General features: G+C 40.5%; 1 protein-coding gene across 8 annotated transcripts in view; it reads left to right on the plus strand.

Annotated features, from left to right (window-relative positions):
* The window catches only part of mef2aa (myocyte enhancer factor 2aa), a 101,748-nt gene that overhangs the window by 30,528 nt on the left and 45,388 nt on the right, over positions 1 to 25,832 (plus strand). For all 8 annotated transcript variants that reach the window (XM_053623194.1, XM_053623197.1, XM_053623193.1 and 5 more), the window contains exons 3-4: positions 5,759 to 5,976; positions 18,684 to 18,887. In XM_053623194.1, the coding sequence (XP_053479169.1) occupies positions 5,923 to 5,976; positions 18,684 to 18,887 (258 nt within the window). In that variant the 5' untranslated portion in view covers positions 5,759 to 5,922. The remainder of the gene's footprint in view (positions 1 to 5,758; positions 5,977 to 18,683; positions 18,888 to 25,832) is intronic.

Below are 25,832 nucleotides of genomic sequence, written 5' to 3' on the forward strand. Positions count from 1 at the left end.
ATTTCAGGTTATTAAATACTTTTAAAAGCCTAATAGTCCTGTTTTTATTTTAATAAAATACCTTTACATGCAGATAGAAGGAGTTGTGATAGAAGGGTTACAATACAATTGTAAAGCAAGTAAAACAAGTAATGAGTTCATGACTTAACTTCCCAGTAATGGGTTTCTTTTCTTCAGCGTTTATTTTACTAGAAATAACACCTAACTAGCCACCTACATAATGTACTCAGCAGAGAACATGGAAACTTTTTCATTACAAAAATCAGAGGGAGTAAATTTGACAAGGCAGGAAACTTTGTGGCATGTCTCACACACTCAGTTACATATTTGATTGTGTGCAGGCCAGGTCAGGTTCAGTACGTGTGGCATATTCCATACGCCTTGATTTGACAGTGTCTGCTTCAGAGAAATGTTCCCAGTGAATTGATCACCATCTCTACAAACATTTGGTGAACACCTTACAGAAATGCTGGGCTGGGTGCAGTATCAGGGCTGGATAAAGTCATTAGCTAGCCCACTGACCAAGTGGAAGCTCCAGTTTGCTCGTCCAGTTTGTCCAGAAGCCCAATTAACAAGGAAAAAAGCCTCAAAAGAACTACAATTCAGTTATAAGCACTATAACGGACTATAAAAATAAGTGAGTACTGGGTGGGAGAACAAACTCAGGGTTATGGGGTTAGTTTTGAATTGACAAAACCAAAACAATCCAACCAGGCTTTTATTGGTACCAGATTATAACTTTTTCTCTGTCAACCCAGGGTTTTATCCTTAAGCTATGATTAATCCATAAACACGTGCACCTAAAAGTGTGACGTCGGCAGCGAACAATCAATAGCATTCAACGGGGGGCAGCATAGTTGAATCCAGTTGAAAAGCAAGAAATTATTATGCAGAAATATGAGGAATTTAAACCTACACTAACCACAAAAAGCAACACCGTTGTGACTGCCAAAGCTCAGGAAAATTGCTGGCGGAGCGTTGCTGATTGTGTAAATGCCCAAGTTTATGTTTACAGGCTCACAATGAGAATAAACAGATTGAAAATGTATAATACCAACGCATTTAATGTAACTTCATTTAAAATAAATGTAAATTATTTTGATAAATGTGTTTATTTTTTTTAATTTGTGAAAGTATATTAGAAAAGGGGGCGCATGGTGGCTTAGTGGTTAGCACGTTCGCCTCACAATCCCCACGATTCCCACCGTGGCCCTGTGTGTGCGGAGTTTGCATGTTCTCCCTGTGCTGTGGGGGTTTCCTCCGGGTAATCCGGTTTCCTCCCCCAGTCCAAAGACATGCATGGTAGGCTGATTGGCATGTCCAAAGTGTCCGTAGTGTATGAATGGGTGTGTGAGTGTGTATGTGATTGTGCCCCGCGATGGATTGGCACCCTGTCCAGGGTGTACCCCGCCTCGTGCCCGATGCTCCCTGGGATAGGCTCCAGGTTTCCCCGTGACCCTGAAAAGGAGTAAGTGGTAGAAGATGCATGGATGGAAAATGCAAAGCAATACATACAGTAAGAGCTTCAGTGTGTCACATTTTTTTTTTGGATGGCTCAAGACGTTAACAAAGATATGAGTTTCCATCTGTGGAAAATATTATATTTTTCATGCAAGTAAGTATCAGGGAAAGCCAGTGGATTTTGTATATCCCTAAAAACTCTTTTTCCACAAAGTGCTCTTCTTACAGTTTGCGCTGAGAATTACAATTAGTTGCGTCACTTATGTTACTTTGCTCACAGCTGATTGAGTTCTCTTACCCAGAACATAACCTGCCCCAGAGCAGGTTAGCCATGGAGCGCAACTTACCATGGCAGTGAACACCGGGAAAAGCCAAGCAATTTTCATGGTACCTAAAACCCATGGTCGGCACAAACTAAACTGAAATTTACCCTCGTAAACTCGCATCATGGTGCAGGCGAGTGGGAATTTAGATTTTACAGAACTCTGATAATATCTCCGCTGATGAAGTGTCCTGTTTTCATGCATAAAGTTGACTTCAGATTTCAGCGATGAGCTTTGATGTTCTCTTGTCCCACGTAACGACGTGTCTGTGTAGCGTCTTCATTTTCACTCGAAGTGGTTAAATTCTAGGTGACTGTGAGTTGCGCTAGCATTAGAGTTATATAACAGTTTTTGTTCTGCACTGTACTGTATTTTGCATAGTTCAGCCACCGTTTCCGCATCTCCTCATATTCCTGAGTCTGGAAAGATCCCCTAGCATCCACTTAGGCTGATTTAATATGCACCACTCAAATATATGAACCATTTAGTGTTGCGTTTAAACAAACATATTGGAATTTTTTTTCTTTTTTCTTTTTTTCTTTCTCAAGTTGTGACATTAATCAAGTAAAAGAATCCTGGTGACTTTTATATTAACAACCCACTGAACCTGCTTCAGCTTTTAAATCGCAGCTGTCTAATAATCACCTGTGACAAATCTACTGTATGTGTGGACAATATTGAGTAATAGTGTGCATTTCTTTTGGAACTGATTCTCTTGGTAAATAGTACGTAGTTAAGAGAAGGCACAGCAGCATTGATGTAGAAAGACATCTTGTGAAGTAGAAAGTTGAGTGTTAAAGAGTTTTGTGTGCATGCATGTATGTGTGTGTGTGTGCGCGTGTGTGTGTGTGTGTGATGAGCCTTGAAAATGACCACAGAACAGAAAACATTCATCAGATACTTCCTAAACAGAGAACAGGAAGGCAGAAGGTTTCTGGATCAGCATTCAAAGTGTGTAGCAGATTGTATTAACAGGACAGTTTAATAGAAAGCATTAATGTTGCTTATACTGTCCTGTTAGCTTGAATTCTCATTACACACATGAGAACTGGTCTCCTATTATACTGTACAGTTGTTGTTGTTGTTGTTGTTGTTTTTTAGCACTTTAAGATTACAACAGCAGGCTATCAGTAGTTAATATATATATATATATATATATATATATATATGTTATATATATATAAACTTTGCAACATGATTACTCAACTATCATTTAAATCTAGAGCTCAGGAACATTTTATAAGCTCTTGACTTGCTGTCCTGTCAGCTGCACTGCTAGACACATAAATAACATAACAGACTCTACAGATCCCTGGTTTCCACTTGACAAGCTCTGTGTATCTCAAATGTGACACATGCAAGCATTGTCGTTAATCAAATGCATTGAATGATGCCTCACGAAAGTAAGGACATTTTTACTACCCATTCAAACGTCTTGCGCAGTGGATCGTGGCCTTTTGGCTGATGATAGGACAGTGTATTGCTGGCACAGTGAGGGGGAACTGGAGAATACACAGCACATTCAGCAGGCTATGTACATTATTGTGTTTGCATGCTTCATCATTAGTGCCAGTGTTTGGTTTTATTAATCCTCCCTGTGCTCATTGTAATATTTGACAATAGATTAGAAGTTTCAGGGTAGGCCATTGCTCATAGCTCAGACACTGTTTTACAGTTTGTTCAGGCAGATGCCCTTGACTTGAATGTGTTAGGACGAGTGGGTGTATGAAGCATAGCTCGAGTGAATCGTTCTGAAATGAAGGAGAACATGAAGGCACTGGTGAACAGTCCATTTTCTGAGGTAGAAGCCACGAGACTACCCGAGTGAAAGCAGAGTGCAGTGCCGAATAGCTGCCATCTTGCTGCTTCATCATGCATTATCCAAATGCAGACGCACGAAGAGGAACATGCCGAAGTTCCTTTCAGAATGAGCGCTCCCTTTATTCAGCACCAGCCACAGGACTGAAGCGTGTCTGCTACCATTATACTGACAAAATTTCATGACACAATGCATTGTGCTCACAGACTTACAGATGGCCATGACGGCACTCAAGTACAGGTTAGAGCTGTAAGCTGTGCTGCTGTACTTGGATAAGCGCAAAACTGTCACGGCTAGAGATCTTTGATTAGCTCAAATATATTCACGATATATTGGACTCCTTTTAGATATTTGTTTCTCATTTATATAGTCTCATATTTAGATTTTTATTCCTTCAGATTTTTTCTGGCTTAAAAACAAGTGCCTGATTTTAAAGAGGTTGGTGTACCATTGGAAAAACTTCAACTTATGCAGCTTAACACAACTATATGGATGTTCTTCCAATACGTTACGAAGCTGCCGCTTTTTATGTGATTTTGAAGTGCACTAAACTTGGTGGAGAATTACTATCGCAACATGCATGAATGCATGGCGGTTTATAGCAGCCTGTCAGTTTTAATGGAATCCTTCAAAAATGTCCAGCCTAGACCAGTCGCCTCACCTTGGCCTAATATATTTTAGAACCTTTGCTTTCACATTGTTTAGTGCAGATACTGAGTACAACTTCATAAAAATGCAACCCCCCCCCAAAAAAATGTTTATCTATTAGCCGACTTTCTTCACAAATTGCAAAAATAAATCGAGTTCATAAATTTATACAAATGTTTACACAGAACTATGACACTCCTGCGTGAGCTGTGTAGAACATGGTGTACTGATAAATAACACTGTTGCCCATTCAGATGTGCCATAGGGAAATTTCTCATTTGGCTCTGGAGTGATAACAGTTTCCTACTGCGAGTTCCCAGGGACGTGACCTCCTGCGAAACTTTTCAGCAGTGCTGAAGCTCACACGGTGACTCATGCACACCCAGACACCGTCTATGTTTTAACCTGCTAATTATTGGTCCTCTGTGCCTCTGCTCCCTCTCAATCCTCCTGGTCATCACATTCTTCCAGGGCACAACCACAAAGAACAGGACGGCTGTGTTTCATGCCACCTCTCCATCTCTGGAGTAGAGTGAGTGTTCTCCAGCTTTCTCGGCTGCGACTCTCTGATCAGAGATGTGTTTACCTAGGCATTTTCTATTTGGACAGGGATGATGAATGCCTCCGCGGCAGGGTTCTTTGTGAGCAGGTTGGCACTAGGAGCAAGGGCAAGAGAGGAGGGGCAGACGGTGGGCTCTCTGGGGGCAAAGCGTGCTCTGAAGCACGGGTCCACAGTGCGAATTGCCTCATCCAGGGCCCTGAGGATTTAAGGCTAATATCAGCCTGAGACTGGGCGCACTCTTAATCATCTTAAGCGCGAGAGCTGGTAGCAGGAGAAAGAGAATGAGGTTGTCTCTGGAGGCGCGTGTGTGTGTGTGTGTTTATCTCCTATAGCACGACAGTGGGAGACAAACCTGACCCAAGGAAGGGAACTGAGTACAAAAAAAACTCACACAGCAAACACATAACACAAGAAGGCAGTCTCGGGGTAGTATACATTCTGAAACCAGACGGATGATCTGATCTGCTTTCTGGTGTCATATTGATTACAAAATCTCACTTCCCACTTAATCAAGTGCTAGGCCATCAGACAGCAGAAAGCATTGCATTCCAGTTTTCGTTTTTATTCTTGCCCATATCTGCGTTACTTATTAAGCCCACTCTGCCAGGATTGAGCTGCACAGCATGGCTGGAGTGTGTGAGAGGGTGCTGATGAGTACACTCATGTTGTGTTGTGTTGTGTTGTGTTGTTACTTATCCGTATTAGTGGCTTTGTGTTTAGCCCCAGCTGTTTTCTGCGATGCAGGTGTGCAGAAAAGATATTATCATGGGCCTCTTTCTCATATCCTCTCCACGAATGGCAGCCAATAGAATAGAGCCAATAGAGTGCTCGCCTCCTTTCATCCGCCTTGCAGCACTTCCTATGAGTTTGAATGTCACTAACTCCTGCTCTCTTTCTCTCCCTCTTTCTCGCTCTCCCTCAATCTCGCTCTATCTCTCTCTGCAGATAGTGGTGCAAGCACTTCAAGAGAAAGAGAAGGAGAGGCCGAAAGAGAGGAAGATCGAGAGAGGAAGAGAGAGTGTACAATGTACTAGTGGAGCGAAGGAAGACAAGCGCGGGTGTTTTTCTGTTATTCTCTGGGTGCCAGAGAGACTGACTAGGACGCAAAGATGGGACGGAAGAAGATCCAGATCACCCGGATTATGGATGAGAGGAACCGCCAGGTATGTCATTTTCAACTTTTCTCTCTTTCATCCTTTACCTTAATGACAGTGAACAGTCATGACTCTAATAGATATGCACAGAAAATGAACTCGAATCTAGACCTGAATGCATAAAAATTTTAAACTGAAGAGATTTTTGAAATAATAATGCCTACAATTGCAGTGATAACAGAAGGGTAGCTTGGTGGTGTAGTGGGAAGCGTTGCCTCCATGCAGTACCCGGTTCAATTCTGAGCTCATGTAACTGTCAGTGTGGAGTTTCTGTACATATGCCCTCATGTCTTTTGTATGCATTTTCTCCAGGTACCCTGGTTTCCTCCCACCTCTCAAACATTCCAGTAGGTAGATTAGAGTGTATGAATGTGTGTGTATGTTGCCCTGTGTTGTATTGGCATTTCATTTAGGGTGTATTTCCACCTCGTGACCAGTGTTCCCAAATCCACTGCAACCCTGACCAGGACATAGCTTTATATCTGACCAGATTAATAATAATAATAGTTGTTGTTATTCATTCCTTCATCTTCAGTAAGAGCTTTAGCCTGGTCAGGCTTGCAGCGGATCTGGAGACTATCCCAGGAACACTGGCCGTGAGGCAAGAATACACCCTAAATGGTACAGAAATACATAGCAGGGGACCATGTACACACCTGTCACAAATTCACAGCTAGGGGCAATTTAGTGTAACCAATCCGCCTCCTGACATGTTCTTGGGAGCTGGGAGGAAACCTGGAGAACCAAGAAGAAACCCTTGCAAAAATGTTGAAAACATGTACTTGGGAATGCACCTTATTTGGTGCACTTGGACAACATGCGTACACATATTTGCATACTCATTCGGGTAATTTAGCATTGCCAATCCACCTACAACCATCTTTTTGGGAGGTGGTAGGAGGAGAAAAAACCTGAAACATGGAAACATGCAGAACTCCACACAGACAGTAACCTGAGCTCAGGCTCGAACCATGGACCCTGGAACTGCGAGATGACAATGCTACCAACTGCACCACCATGCATCCCTTATAAGAATTTGAATATTATAATTATCTATATATTATTATAAATATTAATTATAATATAATAATTATTTTATTTAGTTAGCAATTTGTTTGCCTGTCTGTCTGTTGTATGTCTATCCAGCACTTTTTCTTTTAAAAAGTTTACACTGAAAGACTGAAGGACAATAATATTTATATAATATAATATAATAAGGTATAACATCATAATTATAATTATAATAATGTATGTAATATAATGGTGTATTTAATATATTATACAGCACATAATGAAATGTTCTTAATTCAAATAAATTTACGATTCCTTACGAGTATGTCAACAAATGACAATAAAATTAAAAAAAAATGTTCTTAACTATTTTCATTATTTGTAATTCTTGCCTTTTTATTTTATTTTCGTAAATATTTAATGTTTGGGTTAACAACATCTACAGCTTTTGTCTAATGTCCTCGGGAGTTTAGAGGCCATATGAGAAACTTGTACTGGCAGGGCTTCGAGTGATTATGCAATATTAGAAAAAAAGAAATATCTGAAAACCTGTTCTTTGGTTTGATTTAAAGAGAAACTCTTAAATGTTCTTGAATGAACGATACAACAGAATGTTTCCCTTTCAGATGCGATTCCAAAATGTATTCAGGAAGCAAAGAACCCTTCAGGTTCTACTATGAATGTAGGGTTTAACCGTAACAGTAGGCCAGCGAAGTGCTCGAGACACAGCTTCACCACATCAGAAAATGATGCTGGAGCTAAACCATTTAGGGCATAAGCATGACTCTGTAGTCAGTTAACTAGGGATTTAGAAGTACTTATTTGCATATAGACAAAAGGCAAAACTGAATGACCAGAGAGGCAAGTTGATTACTGGTCTTGTCAAGTTCAGTAGTGCAAGGGCTAAAATGACTGCTCCAGCATTCCTCTGTAAGATTCCTAGCCTGCCCCATCTTACACCTACCACACAGACAGTCGTTAAAACGGGACCAGGACACGTTTACAGAGATATATACAGACGTGGCTCCCACACGCCACCCTACAATTTGAGTCCCTTGGAAAGTTGATGAGGCAGCAGAAAGCTTGGTGTTAGCCAGCCAGGATGGGAGCGGAGGCTAGCAAGAGGTGAATGAGGTGAAGAGGGCTGACTCTGAGTGCAGCCTCTCTCTCTCTCTCTCTCTCTCTCTCTCTCTCTCTCCCTCTCTCTCTCTTTCTTCCCCCCGTCTCTTCTCCTCTCTATCCTCAGTGGAGGGCTCAGGCCCAGAGGGGGCCCTACACTCCCAGTGGTTGCAGCTGCTTGCTAGTAATTAGGAGTGGCCACTGCACCACAGCACCCTCTCATTAGCAGGGAGGGTCAGCAGGACACACAGCATCCTTCTCTCTGTCTCTTTCTCTGTCTGTCTCTTGTCTCTCTCTTGCGCTCTTGCAAAAAAAAAAGTGCCAACTCTGGCCAGCCACAGAGACAGGCTGGAATTCACCCTAGTCTGCGCACGCTAAATATAAACAGCGCAAGCCAGCTCAGTCTGCACTGCTCCACCACTGCCTCCCACACACATCCCTTTCATTCACGGATGTCTCCACCAACTACTCCTCAGTGCTCTTTCTTATAAAGAGAACACACCGTACATGAGTTTTTGGGTTGGGCTGATGTAAAACATTGCATCCTTCAGCAATAGAGGTCTCTATGTGATTCAGGCATTATACTGCATGTACAGCTTTTTCGAAGACTACGAGGGCTCCTGTTAAAGGATATGATAATGGAAAAAGACGTACCGTGTCAGAACCTGGATGCGCCCCATTCACACCCTCTCAAAATATCATTTGCACCGTCTTGCCAGTGAAAGAACTTTCTTGCCGCGCTGGCGGAAAGCTAATTGAGGTCTTTGCTCACTCTCCTGAGGGTGATAGCATAACAGCCAGTTGCACCCCTCTCCCCCTTCCCGCCCTCCGGATCACTCCTGCTCATCCCCTTCTCTCCGACAGCAAGTGTGGAGCTTGCAGTTCATTCGAGTGAGAAACTCCAAATTTACAGGACAGGCCAATTATCAGCATAACACCAGCGCTGGGTGGGATCCAAACACGGAGGCAGGCAGACAGAGAGACGGCTGTGAGGAGCATCAGCGCTCTCTGCCCTGGCCTACAACATCAGCAAAAAAAAAAAAAAAAAAACACTACAGAGAAATACAAGCAAAGGAAAAAAAAGTTAGTGTAAAATCACTTTGTAGCCCTGTGCTGAATTAATGAAATGTATTCATTTATGCTGGAGTCAGGAGTTTCAAATATAATTTAATTGAAAATATGAGCTGAAGTGGCAGGGAGTGGCTGTTTAAAATGCACCACTTTGCGAGTCATCATAGAGAACATATTATTTCAGCATGTAACCATAGCTCTACACACAGTGCTCACTGACTTGTAATTAATAGCTATTGCATCCAGCAGATTTCAAATGTCAGCATCTGCATCATAGTTAGAGGTTATCAGTGGTGTTGGAGATGACTTCTCACTGGAGACTAGATGGAGATGCCTCAAACTCCTTTATTATAGTGTGTGTGTGTGTGTGTGTGTGTGTGTGTGTGTGTGTGTGTGTGTGTTTGTGTGTATTCCTCCACAGAAAATGAACTTTGTTGTTTCTCTAACGCTGGTTATTAGCATACTAGGCTCATTGTGGAAATCAGTTTAAATCTTTATTTGTATATGTGCACTGTCACCAGTCTGCACACAGAGCATTGAATTGAGAAAGCATCTTAAGTAGGCTAATTAAATAAACTGGCAATGCTGCACACTGCTTCTTCCAGCATTATGGGACGTGCTCTAGAAAGCCTGGTTGACCTGTTAGGATTTATATGGAAGAGCCTGACAGGGGTTGAACAGTGCGTAATTGTGAAATCTGTCGAACCAAATGGTTCCTCTTCAAGAGCAAGATGGGACCCAGTTTTGTTTTTGCACTATATTTCATGATATTGTTGCAGTTTGCAGGTTTCAGGGTGACATTTAGTGCTCTGTTCTGCCTTTAAAATTGTGTGGTTTTTTTTTTTTAACATTAATATTTTTTTTTTTGGTAACCTGTGTGGTCAATACGGATTGAGCCATTGGCTTTGTTTTGCCTCTGAGTGGGCTGAGTATAACCCTAACAGTATTGCAGTATGTTGTGCTGATGCCAGATGAGTCTCTTCCTCTCTTCTTGGCTCCACACTGTGTACTCACACCATATTAAAAATGGAAGAGGTGTAGACTGTGTCATGCACGCCACCCCATCCTTCAGGAATGTTCCCCTGGTTGCCCCTTGCATACATCCTGGAGGAGGAAGAGGAGGAAAAGAAGGGAACGAAAGGAACCGGCGAGCCTCACAGCGTCGCTTGGTCCTGACAAGCTAATTGCCAAGCTGTGCAGGGGCGGATATCTGCCATAATAGTGCAGGAGAGCAGAATTATCCTGTAACAAGCCCTGTTTCTCCCTCCTCCGTTCTCCTCTGCCCGTCCGTCTTTCCCCACAGTTTGAGCTCTGATTTACTTCTCAAGCTCTCAAAGCCTGTAATTACTAGCCTCGACGATGACGTGCACCTGTCTTGTCTGGACAGCATGGAATATTTGGGCAGAAATGTGCTATTAAATTAGCTCCTGCAATCAAGTGGGTTTTAATTACTCTAGTGGACTCAAAAAGGTTCTAATGAGAGATGCCTCTCCCGGACTAAAAAAATAAAAAGCTCTCCAGTTTGCTAGATTGTGTAGTGACAGCACTTTGCTTCATGGATAGCTGAGCATAATATTATAAGTGCTATTGTAAGTAAGGACTCCAGGGGACAGTTCTGCGAAAGCATGCAGTGGAACCTGTTTAAGTGGAGAGAAAGAGAGTGATTGAGGCAAGATGTGAAAGGGATTATACTGCGTATGTTTTCAGTAGACTTTAAAAAAAAATATTTTTTAAATAAAATTGTGTGTGCACATGTGTGATCCTCCTGCCTAACAACGTCCTCTGTACACCATTAAGCAGGCTCACTGGGGTAATTGCCCAAGTCATTAAAAGTTTGATGATTTCGCTGTTGGGAAGAGCATTGCTTGCCCTTGCTCACGACTCTCATTCTTTCTTTGTTTTTGTCTCTCTTTCTCACATCCATCTAACATCATCTGTTTTTCAGCAGTTCAAAAGAAAAGCACGTCCCCTTCTTTCTCGCACAATTTGAGTCTCTAAAAGCTCTTCAGCTGATGCTGTTTTCTTTAATGTTTTAAGCCATGCTTGATATAGAAAGGAGGGCTGAGGGAGATGGGGGGAAATTGCGGAGTAAAAGTTTGAGCTAGTCTTAGCTAGTTTTATAGATAGCTGGCTATGCAGTATGTTTAATTTATACTGGATTATTTAAAGTGAAGCGAGTTTTGTTTTCATTGTAATTACATTAGCTTGCAGTAGTAGGTTTTGAGGGGAAATAATGTAGGTGGCTTTTGTGTGTAATTTCTAGCTGATGTCAACATTTAGATCATCCCCCACCTCCCCTCCTAGCTGAGAGACTGTGTAGTGTCTGATGATTCATTGTAATAGCAAAAACAAAATCATCTAAGTGCATCAGATCACGATTATATTATTCAGTGAGTGGTCATGTATTTCTTGCCCCCACATCCTTGTGGCTTTTGGTTTTAATTAGCAATTGCAGCATGGCAGTAGCAAAAATGTTATCTTATGATTTTTATTTTGAACACATTGTGACTAAACATGTGCTGATAATTGGATATGATTGAGATAATGCCCTATGAGAAATGTGCTATGAGAAAATAATAGATGAAGATGATTGTTGCTATGGATTCTTTGCGTTAACGTGGCTGCTCAGATTTAAACTGAGGTTAGAATCCATAATGTTTACTCAAAGGTTTACCCCGTTTACTTCAAATGTGTCTCACATTTTTTATAATTAAAAGCATTTCCTGTGGCCATGATATAAACTGTCAAATTTGACATGCAGTGTATATCACTGATCTGAACCTCAGATACCAACTTTTGTACTTTTGATCTGGCCACACTTCAGAATCATGAAGGTTGCAGTCTGATTGGCTATCTTCACTTCTGTGCATGTGCACTTCCTTGCACCTGTTTCCAGCGGAAAAACACTGACACAATGAACTTTTTTTTGTGAAAAATATAGTCACTGGACTGAAAAAAAAGAGCTTTTGTTTGAAGCAGCTACTCTCATAAGTTTTCTGGAGGGCTGTGGAAACATGTGGGTCTGTGGATGGTCATCTGTCATGTCAATCAAAGTCAAATCGTTTCTTTCTGTGGAAGTAAAAGGTTCTTGGTCATTTTTTTAGTCCATAAAGCTATATGTAAGGCTTGTGAGACTAAAGTACCGCTGTTATTTAGGATGCTCAGGTAGAAAGTATTTTTTCACATTATTGGTATAATAACTAACCCTATTTAAAGAGCCAGGTTGTGGTGTTTTCAATACTAAAAGATAACAAGAGATTCTGAAGATAAAGAAATGTCAGATGTACAGCATGATTAAATTATTATTATTATTTTTTTTTTTTAATTTAACTGCAATCCAGATCCCTTTTACCCCAATCACACCAACTAAGAGTGGCAGAGACAAGAAGACCTATGAAACCAAGGTCAACCCACCATGGTCACAGCTGGCCTGTTTGGCCCTCTGGGCATCCATAACTGCAGAAACCAGCCATGAACTGTGGACCCGTGGATTCATTTGAGCCTGATCTGATCAGACAGGGATGAGGGACTCCTATTTCTGCTTCTTAGGACAGGTTATCCTTCTGTGAGGAAAGTTAGGTTCATACAGCATCTGCTGTATGAAGACTGGAATTGACATGTAACCCTTACATGTAGCATTTACATGTAGCGTCTCCTTCTCTCCCTTGTTTCTTTTCCAACAATTTCCCCATATAAGATATCAGGCACCTTCATTGTCCTAGACTGTTGTAGCCCACCATGGCTTGTTCTACATGTTGGCTCTCGTCCCTTAGGACAGTTTATGATGCAGTGCCTGACTGACAAGCCAGTCCTTGTCATTTTCAAAGGCACAAATCATGCACAGACATACACAGACAAGCACGTGTGCTCTTACATTTAAGCACCGCATACAAGGCTTGCAAAATGTATCCCTCATTTCCTTTTCCATTGGACTAAGAGGGTTTATTTTTATCTCTCTCTACCACTATTCCATGTCTTTCTGTTATCACCCCTAGTTACACATCCATTTTCATTCACATAAAACCTCTTCACAAGCAAGATGGGCATCTAGGTAGACCTGCTGCGTGGCACTAGAGAGAAGAACAGACGATAGATTGGGTGAACCAGAGACAGAGCAAACAGAGGAGCTTGTAGCTGGAACTGAGTTAGCACTGAAAAGCTGCTCACTTGGAAGAAGAAAAAAAAGTTCTAAAAAGGTCAGCTTTTTCATTCCTGGCATACAATTAGATGAGAAATGCTAATATAATTACTGTATGTCTGGCATTGCAGGTCATCAGAGTGACCTTATCAGAGGTTGCACGAAGTTAGAAAAGAACAAGGAAGAAGTTTAGTGTACAGTACATGACTCATAGTTAGACTTCTTCGTTTCAAGTACTCAATATCTCTTAGATGTCAGATGAAGCTGTTCCCAAGATACATCTTCCTATTGACCAAAACATTTGGACCTCTGAAACATCAATACTCTAAGCCTCTGTCTTTTACAAGACACAGGTTATGTCTTTTTAATTAGTGTCAAAATATTTAAATTGATTTATGGTGATGCACTATATTCTCTAGTTATATTCTCTCAATATTTTGAAAGTATTCATAACTTTCCTCAAAAGTTTGCTGAACCATATCTGACCAGTATGCATGTAGACGTTGTGTCTGTGTATTTCTCTCTTGTGCTTCTCTGTTCACCACAGTGCATCTCTGTTATTTTCCACTGTCTTCCCAGTCACCAGTGACTATGGGGGTGTTGTCTGGGAGCAATGCCATGGCCTATATATGCTGTATCTTATGCAATTAGGGTCATGAAACTGTGACTTGGTTCAAGTTTGACGGGGTCATTTCCTCATGGCATTGTAAAACAGCAGTTACATAACTGTTTGAAGCACTCTTCTATTATTTGTGTAAGTGATTAGGTTGAAATATGCCATGCTGATATTGATGTCATGTGTATATATCTATTTTCCTCTTTATATTCTGGCTTGGGAAGATGTTTCCTGTGTGTGGTCTGCCGCATGAGAGTGTCTGTGTGTGTGTGTGTGTGTTAGGGCTGCACAATTAATCGGATATCGATCGCGATTACGATTTTGACTGCCCATGATTAAATGAACATGATCGACTGCGATATTGACGTTTAAAGTTCATCCTCCGCTCATAGAAAACTCCGCTGCAGATCAAATCAAGCGCTTCCTAAACTTACAGTCAATCACCATAGAGCGGCGCAGGGATGACGTCATTTTGTGGTGCCAAAACCCCGAAATGCACCGGTGCGAGTGACCTGTTCGGAGTCGTATAATACAATTGGGATAAAAACTACAACTCCAAATGCATCTACACCGCGCAACAGTTACTTTCACACTGCTTTTCATCTACTCAGTCAAACCAATCACATCCTATATGAGATTATTCAGATATATACACAACATACACAGAGCGGTTCGAGAACTGACTCCAGCCCAGAACCATGACAGTGGAAAATGTCTAATAGTGTAGCTTTAAATATATTTAAGAGGAGCAGACTTCAAAGACTGAACATTGAGGTTTATTGTATTTGTTTACAAGGTAAACAGGTTAACAGTTGTTTTTTTGCATACAGTCTGTAAAATTAACTGAAAATATTAAATTTAGTTTATCAGAAGGTAAATTAATGGGTCATGGCTCACACTATGTTCCTAAATTCTGTCATAATTGTCCAGCTCAAGTTTTCTCATGCCTACTTGTGTGTTATATTGTGGCATGAGAAAACTTAATAAATGTGAAAGTGCAATAAAAATATGTTGTCACTAAAATCAATTAATAATCGTGATAAATAATCGAGACCTCAATATTGATAAAAAATAATCAGGATTATCATTTTTGCCATAATCGTGCAGCCCTAGTGTGTATGTGTGTGTGTGTGTGTGTGTGTGTGTGTGTGTGTGTGTGTGTGTGTGTGCGTGTGCGCGCGCATGCACGTGCACTGAAGTGACCTGCTGTGCAGGTGAAATGAAGTTCTGTCCTGGTTCAGCAGGCCCATCCATGCTGAGCAGCAGTTGGACAGAACATTGTTCTAGCATAGTCCATCACAGCAGGCTTTTACTGTTCTTCCAATGACATGACCAGCTTCTGCCTGCTAGATTGGCTCCAAGTAGAGGTGTAACACAGCCTCTATCTCTATCTGTATTTGGATTTATGGCCTAAACTGGAAGTTATTGGTGTGTGTGTGTGTGTGTGTGTGTGTGTGGTTCTTCCCCCCCCCATATGAATCCATTCCTCCTGAGAAAACCCAGAGCTAGAGATGCCAGCGCTGTCAGCACTGTTGAGGTTTCTTAACATCAGATACATCACTTGAGCTAGAGATGTGCATGTAACTTTAAATGCACCTCATGTTGTTGAACATGTTCTTTTGTCTTGTGAGCTTCATGTCTGACTGTTTGCTCGCACCCAAATGCAAGTAAAAACTTCCAGCTCACGCAACTTTTTCGTTGTTTCCAACAGAATCCTGGTCCCAATGCATACCTGTAGTCTCAATCAAACTAAAAAATCAATAGTGTGGTTCCTAAAACTTAACTACCTATCTAAACCTCAACTAGAACCTCAAATGAATGTGCTAGAATCACTACCTTACCATGCATTTGATCACTGCTCCTCTGTTGCTATCTGCTGTGCCTTTTTTTTAACACCCCACACCCACAGATCTGATCCAGGGAGATTTTGTGTTGTGTTGTGATATGTGGGACAGATTGGCATTGCCACAACTATGTGTTTTTCTGCTGGGGGAGGAGAAAGCAAGACTAATGACATCTGGGAACGAGATGCTTTTACTGGGTCTTGGGATTAAGAGGCACGCAGTGCAGGCTGCTCTCTTGCTGCTCTCAGCTTACTCTTCATCCTGGGCTGCTCAGGTACAAAAGGACTGCCTACTCTACTGGCTCAGCCAGAACCAGTGTTTCTATACTTTCCCTCTCCTGGGTCTTGCAGGATGTCCAAATGCATCTGTAACCTTTATACACGTATAAAACATCTCTATCTATTGAAGATTTCAGTTAGCACACCGCAAGTCTTTTAAGCAGTGCAGTGTGTGTATATAACTAACTAGACTAGATGCTGGAATAATTAAGCTCTTAGTTTAGTTCTGTGCACTATTACATTGGATTTGGACCGAGACAATGACTATGAGCCTGAAATGGAAAATGTCAGCTTTACTTTATAATGGCTATTGATATCTGTACTAATTTAAACCATATGAGCATCACATCCATATTAATGTATAATCATTCCTGTCTAAATGTGCCGTGGAACAATTCAACAAAAAATGTCGAGTTACTAACAGAGTTACTAACTGTAATATTAAACCTTGTGTGATTTTGATTGCCATCTTGTTGTGTTTTTGTATATGTCTGGTGAATCACTTTAAATTCCCATCACTTGAATACAGAGTAATGAGAGAGGATTGGTGTTGTTTGGAGGACATTGAGCACTGTAATCACCTGCAATTTGCAACATGTGACATTACTCCTACTCCATTGGTACTGACCCACGTGCCGTGTGCTTTCACAGACGCGCTTTAGCTCGTTGGATTATACTGCATTGAAAGGGTTGCCACAAGCTGTGACCAATTAAAATTGAACAAAGCCAGCTCATCTACTTAGCTCTGCTTAGTAGGTCAAAGAAATTGGCGGAAGTAAATGTACACACATACACACTCCCTATGACTCCTTTTTTGCCTAAGGAACTGCTTTTCTAAGCCACAGCTTTGCCATGCATGGATATTTTGCCATGTGCCCTGCCAACCTGTTCTGTGTGAGAGCAGATTACCACACTTCTGCATGCTGTCTTTCTGTCACTTCAATATCACATATGCAAATCTGCAGTTCACTTCTTTCATACACTGGATGTTAAAGTAGAATATGCCCTGGAACTAAGCTTTTACTCATAAGCCTTTCAACTTTTTCTTTTGTAAATTGACATCCTTTTGAATGACAGATGATGGTTGAATGATCTCGCTGGCTTTCTGCTGTATATCCTGCTGGTAAAGGTAAGCAGCATAGCAAAGCTCATAGAGCCTGAAGCCTGAGAATAGGTCATCTGGGTATGGCTTGGGTTACTACAGAATTGATGCATGAGCTGTAGTAGTGCACTCGTTACAGTTCCAGCAGTTACAGAACAGGGCTGTGAGCAAGAGCATTGGAAGAGTGATGTCCCTGATTGTGCAGGCTTGGAGCCATGCATGCAGCTGTGCTTTTTGACCCACAGTGACATAAGCATGGTCGATCTGCTGTCCGATGGCCAAAAGAGAATGAGACTGGACTTAAATTAAATGCTAAGACAGCACTTCTTAATCTGGATAAGCCACAGTATATGCACTCCAGTGAACAAACCATCTACAGACTGTTTAAAAACCTGTCAGGTAGATGTCATCAACCAGCCTATCATCTAATTTCAAATAATATGTTTATGGTTGTTGACGTTTAGAACATAATCCATACACTATCAGACTTTTAGTAGATATTTTAAAGCTTGAAATTAGTAAAAAACAATGTCTTGGAATAGGTTTAATAATCTTATATTTCGTTTATAATATGGCATACTAGATAAATTTGGCTTTATTCAAGAATTTCCACTTGTTAAATTTTTTTTTTTTGCATTGTAGAATATCAGCGTGTCCCTAAACCTATCCCCGTCCCAGTCCTTTATCACATATTTTAAAACAGACAGACATCGTTTCACGTTTCAGACCACACAGCCTATAGACGGTTTGTGGTACTCTCCCTACTGTTAACTGTGCAGTAATCCTTTAATCACTTTTCTGTATATAAACATGGTGCTACTCATCTGTACATATTCATATTTGTATTCATCCTCACAAGCATTGAGGTGTTCATAGTGTACATATTACCGTTATTATTATTTTTACTACTATTATTCTTATTTTTCTATACTTTTATATTTATATATATATATATATATATATATATATATATATATATATATATATATATAATATAATATAATATAATATAATATAATATATAAGACTTTTTTTCCCAATTCTATTCCTATTTAATGTGTGTTCGTTCTTATCTGTTTTTTGTATAATTAAGCTGCTGTAACGAGGGAATTTCCCTAGTGTGGGACCAATAAAGTTTTTATCTTATCTTACAATATCTAAAGCAGATTTGGTAATTTGGTCATTTCCACCATGTGTCCGAAAGTATTCATGTCTAGTTCCCAAAATAATAGTTTTAGTAGCTATAGTTTTAAATAGTGAAGTGCTTCCTAGTGGTGAGCAAAGCCTAACAAACCATTAGCATACACTCTTAGCCATATATACTGATTGATAAGAGAGACAGATTCCAGGTGACATAATAGTACTGAAAAATATTATGAAGTCTCATTCAGAAAGTGACATTTTTGTCATTGGAGGATTGTTGGACATTTGTCCTTTTAGAACAATCCATTAATCTAAAAGTGGCATTTCAAAACTGTCCTTGATGTTATAATTTCACCTTACATGCTGCATTGTTTTATTCCCTCCTGTCTCTCAGGTCACCTTCACCAAGAGGAAGTTTGGCTTGATGAAGAAGGCTTATGAGCTCAGTGTCCTGTGTGACTGCGAAATCGCCCTGATCATCTTCAACAGCTCCAACAAGCTCTTTCAGTATGCCAGCACGGACATGGATAAAGTCCTGCTCAAATATACAGAGTACAACGAGCCTCATGAGAGCAGGACAAACTCTGACATTGTGGAGGTGAGTGGGTTTTCATTAGCTGCTTTATATCTGGCTTATAGCAAGTTCAGAGGAGTACACATGGAAAAATGTGTGAGGATGTGGTTCATCTGCTATTCTCAGGCTGACTAAACATTTGTTTCCTTAGTCTGATATACATGAACTGTAAAACACTACCAACTATTGAAGTACTGCATCACCAATGTCAGCTTTACAATTAGAAATTGGTTTGCTTTTTATGTAAATTTATTATTATTATTTTTAATAAATAAATAAATCTTTGAGTTATATTTATTGATTTTTTTTATAATTATGGCAGTGGATTATAAGTTGAAAGTTGATTTTGGGCACATCATTATTTAATGTAACGTAACTGTTATAGCTGATGTTGGAAAATAAGTTTCTAAAAGACACGAGGAGCTCACACAGCATTGTTAGGCACAGAAAGACGTTGGGATGCTTGGTAACTGTTTCCGTCTCATCCTTGTTCTGATAGGTTTTCAGGATATCTGCAAGGTCTGATAAGTTCAGCTCAGCTTCACTCTGAGTAAATGAATAAAACGCATGGACCATAAAACAGCTCTACTAACTTTAATACCAGATAAACAGTGTAAAGTTCTTAGTTGTATAAGATTGTAGGGATAATTCATAGCTCTTTTTTTTTTTAAAAATTCGTATAGGCATTTCACACCACATGTGTTGTAGATTGTTCTTGCTCCTTTTAAAAATGCCCTCCTCTGTAGCTATTGTTATTTTTATTAAATGAAAAGCCATCATGCTGGTGCAGTAGCAGTAATTATAAGAGAAAGGAGCTTGCTTGTTTTACAAACCTTTGAATGAAAAGAAGAAGAAGCCTTTATTTGTCACATATACATTACAGCACAGTGAAATCCTTTTCTTCGTATATTCCAGCTTGTTAGGAAGTTGGGGTCAGAGCGCAGGGTCAGCCATGATACGGTGCCCCTGGAGCAGAGACGGTTAAGGGCCTTACTCAAAGGCCCAACAGTGGCAGCTTGGTGGTGCTGGGGCTTGAACCCCCAACTTTCTGATCAGAACCTCAGAGCCTTAATGGTTGAGCCACCAGGTCAACCCAAGCCTTGACCTTGACTTTGGGAAAATCCGAACACCAGCACAATACCCTAATGTAGAAAGGTTGAGAGTTTGAATCCCATAATTGCTAAGGACACTGTTGTGACCTTGAGCCTTTCACACTCAACTGTTCCAGGAGCGCATGACCCTGTATTGTAACGCTAGCTTTCTAACAATTTTGGATATGTGAAGAAATAAAAATCATATTTTGTACATGAGACAATAAAGTCCTGGAAACACTGGGTAGAAGGTGGGAATACATCCTGGTTTGGCTGGCAGGGCAACATGCGTGCACACATTTGCACACTCATTCACGCCTGACGGTAATTTAACATAGCCAGTCAACCTACAGTGTCTTTTTGGGAGATAGGAGGAAATCAGAGAACATGGAAGAAGCATCCAAAGCTCAACATGGACAGTAACTGAAGCTCAGGATGGAACTAGGGACCCTGGAGTCATCTTGCTGTCTACTAAATAAATGTGATTCACTAAGGGCTATAATGGTATAAAAGGAGTCAGCTGTGTAGCATTATTTATTTTTTATTCATGCTGATGCCACTGCTAGTGCATTACTTGCTTGTCAGAACTGCAAAAGAATGGCCAGCCTTGGTTTTATGCTTGCCCGACCCTGCTTTTTGCAAAGTGCAAGCCCTCACATCAGTTAAAAATGAATAGGCACACTTTTCCTCTTATATAACCACCACCCCTAACAGCTTTGCCATTTCTCGTCTTCCTTTTTGAGGAAGATGCTACAGAACCATGCTCAGGTGTTTCTTGAAGTAGACAAATGAGCTATGGTGGACAGTCTGGTTACACTTCATTTGAGTGCCCCACTGCTCAGAAGTGTTAAGGCTGTAGGTAGATGTCTGCAGCAGCTGATGGAGTGACAGTTCTGTCCTGCAAGTGGCATCTAAGACACACACATAGCAGTCAAGTGTAGAAGAGTACAGGCTGGGTGGTGAGGTGCTGTTTTTCCCATGTCAGTGCTGAGGGAGCCTGGCTCTGTGCATGAAAATGTCCAACAAAGCAGTTCTTGTCCTTGCTCAGTGCCGAGCCACACCGATTCCCCCTCGGCCCTTCCATCTTACTAAAAAAAACAAAAAACAAAAAAAAAAACACCTGAAGCCTGGTCTCTGTTTTCTTATCAACACCATGTGAATGCAATGCCAAAAAACATGGTCATAAGGTAATCCAGGCCTGTTGTCAGCATGCCATTTCTGTACCACTGCTCATCATGAGCTGTGTTACAGAGCCAGATAACGGTTGCACCCTGCATTGGTTTGGTCAGAGGATAGCAATTTTAATTATTACTAAATGTTTAAGTGCATCCTTTCTTCTTAAACATTATATTATGTAAGGCTTCGAGGCCGAGGAAGGGTTTATCCTAAATTAAATAAAAAGAGGGAAAACAAAAGTGATCGTGTAAGTCTGACTGTCTGTGAAAATTATGTTCCAGTAGAGAGTAACAGTGATGTGCAGCTATGCTATTTGCTCTGGATATGCACTCAGCTCATCCTAATGGACATAAAAGGCTCAGAACAAGTATTTAATGGATGAATTCTCCTTTCACTCTCATCCCTCCGCTCTCTGCCTCGCTCCGTCCAATCTCTTTCGGTGTAACGTGCTTTACATGAAGGCGCTTACACTTATCTAAATTAAAGAATCGCATTAAACTCATAAACACCACTGATAGGGAGACTGTTTGTCACACTTGCCTTTCCCAGCTTTTTCCATTGGGCAGGATTGGTGCTCGTTCCATGTGAGAAGCCAAATCAAAGGTCACATTCCTCCTCACCAGCACCATCTGTAGATAAAGGATTGGCCTTGTAGCATGTTAGAACAGATGCCACACTTTCCACAGATGGATGTTTGCCTGTGGCGCAATTTGATAACCAAGTACAGGGCGATGGACTTTGTCTGTTGGGACCAGCGCCATAGACTCGGATCTTGAGGAACGATGGCTGAAATTGGGGGTAAAGGGGTGAGAGTCCATGTCTATGCTTGTGTATGCATATCTGTGACTCTGGTGGGGGTGTGTGTGTGTGTGGCCAGCAAGCAGCAGTTCAGCTTCAATAACACCCCAGGCGACAGGTGAAGCGTTGCGTAAAATCTCCCTTTGTGGATCCTGTCCACTTCTCTGTCTGATTAAAAGTGGCCACGATCCCATCTGTGTCTCCCTTTTCAAAGGTTCCTGGTCTGAAGCAATCCCTTTTATTTACTGAATAGGAGTGCAGGGTTGATGGAGCGTTTCCTCCAAGGTTAAAGCTCTCATTCTGGGAGTGTGTGGGGTCTTTAAGGACCACAGGTGTTCTAGCATATCAGGTCTCCACTAGCACACACTGTCCTTGCTTTCACCTTCCTTACTGACTATAGAGTATGGAACAGTGGCGGTTCAGAAATTGTTTCTAGCACACTTCTAAAATTCCAGCCAAAAAAAACCCCAAAAAAACCTTGCACTCCAAAACTGAATAGTTTTTATTCAAAATAGATGAGCAATTACATAAGGCTGAATTTAATAGGATTTAGAGTTAGACAAATACAAATCATTTTAGTCGCTTAGTGTTTTTAGTGCATTAAACAATCCCACAACCCATTTCACTTGGTTGATGACAAACTCTCTGTACAGTTGTGCCCAAAAGTTTACATATACCTAGGTGAAACATATTGAAATAAACACATAAACATATCTTAGTTTTTCACAACTCCACACATTTCATGTGACTGTATGGGTCTTTTTTTAAAATTTATTTGTTTATTTATTTATTTGCAAACCAATTAGGGCATTTACACATAATTGTAAAACAATGGATTAGAGACAGATTTAGTTCAGCTTTAGTTCACTATATCGGAAATCCAGTGGGTCAGATGTTTACATGCACCACATTGCCTGTCTCTTAAAATAGTCTGGAAGATTCCATAAATTGATGTAATGACTTTTAGAAGCTTCTGATTGGACAGTGATCATAATTAGGAGTTGTAGTTTTAATGGAATCCTACCTGTGGCTTTATTTAAGGGCCTACCTTAAGAGCCAGTGCCTTTTTGCCCTTGATACAATGGGGAAATCCTATTGATAAAATGGGAAAATCTAAAATGAGAGTCCTACATCTTAAAGGCTGTTGTGAACAGAAGACGCCCCTACTCCAGACTGGCATAAAAAGCCAGAGTAAAGTTTGCAGGTGATCACAAACCTTTTGGATGAGTGTTCTCTGGTCAGAAAAAACTGTGTGGCCATAATGAATGGTAGAAAAAGGGCAAGGCCTTTAATCCAAAGAATACCATCCAAACTGTGAAGCATGGGGGTGGCAGCATCGTATTTTGCTGGAAAAGGTGCACTTCAGAAAATAGATTGCATCGTGAGGAAGGAACTAAAAGGAGCTAAGAAATACTGAAGAAAAAGCTCCAGACAGAAAGTTAAAACTTCCAGCAGGACAATGATCCTGAGCATACCTCCATACTTTCCAAAGTGAAAGTTTTGGAGTAGCCATGACCAAGCAGCTCTGACCTGAATCTCAGTGAAAATGTGTGGACTGAACTGAAAAAGCATGTCTGAGCAAGGAGGCCCACAAACCTGACGGAGTTCCACCAGTTCTGTCAGGAGTAACAGGCAAAATGTCTGGCAAAGCATTGTGAGAAGCTGGTGGAAGGCTACCCCATGCATTTGATTCAAGTTAAACAATTTAAAGTCAATGCTACCAAATACTAATAAAGTGTATGTAAACTTTGACCCACTGAAAGTCTGATAAAACAAACAAATAAATAAAATCTCTCTTAGCTTTTATTTTGAAATGACCTCTTATGAAAATATATACCCCAATTGACTTAACACAGGAAATATATGCTAATATGACTTGTGCAATTGTGAAAAGCTGAGTTTGAATTGAACATGCAGTGGATGTTGCTTGGCTGCAACGTATCCTTCATACACAGTGTACAAACTAAGATATAGACACACACACACACACACACTGAAAGCATACCATAACAGCACATCCTTCAAGGCTGAAAATAAAGAAGTAATACAAAGTGAAAGTGATTTACTAACCGATAAGAACAAGTTGAGACGAACATCCAGCAAAAGGTATTTGTCAGAATAAGGGTGGGACAGTTTTACTGTTTTGCTATGCTTGCTATGATTATGTAAATGCTCGTAGAATGTCTACTTGACCAGGGACTACTAGCCAGGAGAGCAGCAGAAAGGATCTGTGGGAATACAGTTGGAAAGTAATGACAAAATCATGTCTCAAGCATTTACCTGATTTACCTGTTCTGCTTAAAAATACAGAGATGCTAGTGACAGTATTGTTAGCTTTTACTCAGTTGATACTATTTCTCATCAAAAGAATCATATCTGTGCTTACTAAATAGTCTGTAGACATATGAACTTGCACATTATTTATAATAATTTATGATGAACATGATATGGGAAATTCATACAATAAATATAAGCAGTGCAATACCGAATCAGTCAGCATGTCTGCAATTTCCACACTGTAGTAAGACCCCTGGAGTTCCTGTTCTTGTTCCTGTGTGTTTCAAATTCAATTTTATTTGCACTGCAAATGAAAAAGCTGCTGCAGGTAATTAAAATAATTCAATCATCCTTACTCTTCTTGGTCTATGACTTGAAGTAATGAAATCTTCACTAAGTCGCTCTAGGGGCTTCCTCTCTCAGTCCAAACACAGATTCACAGTACATGGAAGATTCCTTGCAACTTCACATGCATATATAGCATATGTGCGTATAAATGACATCTTTTTTTAAAAAAATCCTTGATTAATGATAATTTAACAAAATGATTGATCTTCATTCATTGATTGATGTTTAGACTGAGTCTGGCTAGTGTTCAGTATCTCCTGTTCATTGGAATATTTAAACAAATCAGAGGCAAATATAGTGTCTGCTTTTTGAAGGCCATGTAAGGCTGACATTTTAACTTGTGGTTTTAAGAAACAAATGTTTCTTTATTTCCTGACTGACACAAATATTCAAAGGTGGAATTGTATTTGTTGCTAAGAGATTTTGACATATAAATAATAAATGACTGTCCTGAAGACTTTCCCACGTCAGAAAACTTAAAGGAACTGGTTTAGTTCTGTTACAGAGTGCTGACACTTGAGATTCCTTCTGTGTATCAATGATTACAAACTTTAAAAAACAAACAAACAGACGTTGGAGTGTGTTCCCTGTGTTAGTTGTTACTATAGAAGCGATACCATATTAGAACACTCATTAATTTTAACCTGTAATTTGTATTGCATCTGGAACTTCTGCGTGAGCTTATCTTTTATATAAAATTAATCAATGCCTTCCAAACGATCATAATCAATAATTTAAGATAGCTGTGGCACAATATACAACCCCAATTCTGAAAAATTTGGGACAGTATGGAGAATGCAAAAAACAAACAAAAAGAGTCATTTGAAAATTAATTTCACCCTGTACTATATTGAAAACACATTATTAAGCGTTTGGGCCCTTGAAGACACCAGTTGGTTAAGTTTAGCATGCGGAGTTTTCCCTCCATTCATCCATTATGCATTTCTTTAGTTACACAACTGTACAGGGCCTTCATTGCCTTATTTTGCGCTTCATAATGCGCCACACATTCTCAGTTGGAGACAGGTCAGGACTGCAGACAGGCCAGGCTAGCACCCGCACCCTGCTTACGCAACCATGCACTTGTAATCTGAGCAGAACGTGGTTTGGCGTTGTCCTGCTCTGGATGGCAGCATATGTTGCTCCAAAATGTGTACATATCTTTCTGCATTAATGATGCCCTCACAGATGTGCAAGTTACCCATGCCATGGGCACTGACACACCCCCATACCATGACAGAGGCTGGCTTTTGGACCCGACGCCGATAACAGCTTGGAT

Source organism: Ictalurus furcatus, chromosome 4, assembly GCF_023375685.1.
Source record: "Ictalurus furcatus strain D&B chromosome 4, Billie_1.0, whole genome shotgun sequence".
Classification (NCBI taxonomy): Eukaryota; Metazoa; Chordata; class Actinopteri; order Siluriformes; family Ictaluridae; genus Ictalurus; species Ictalurus furcatus.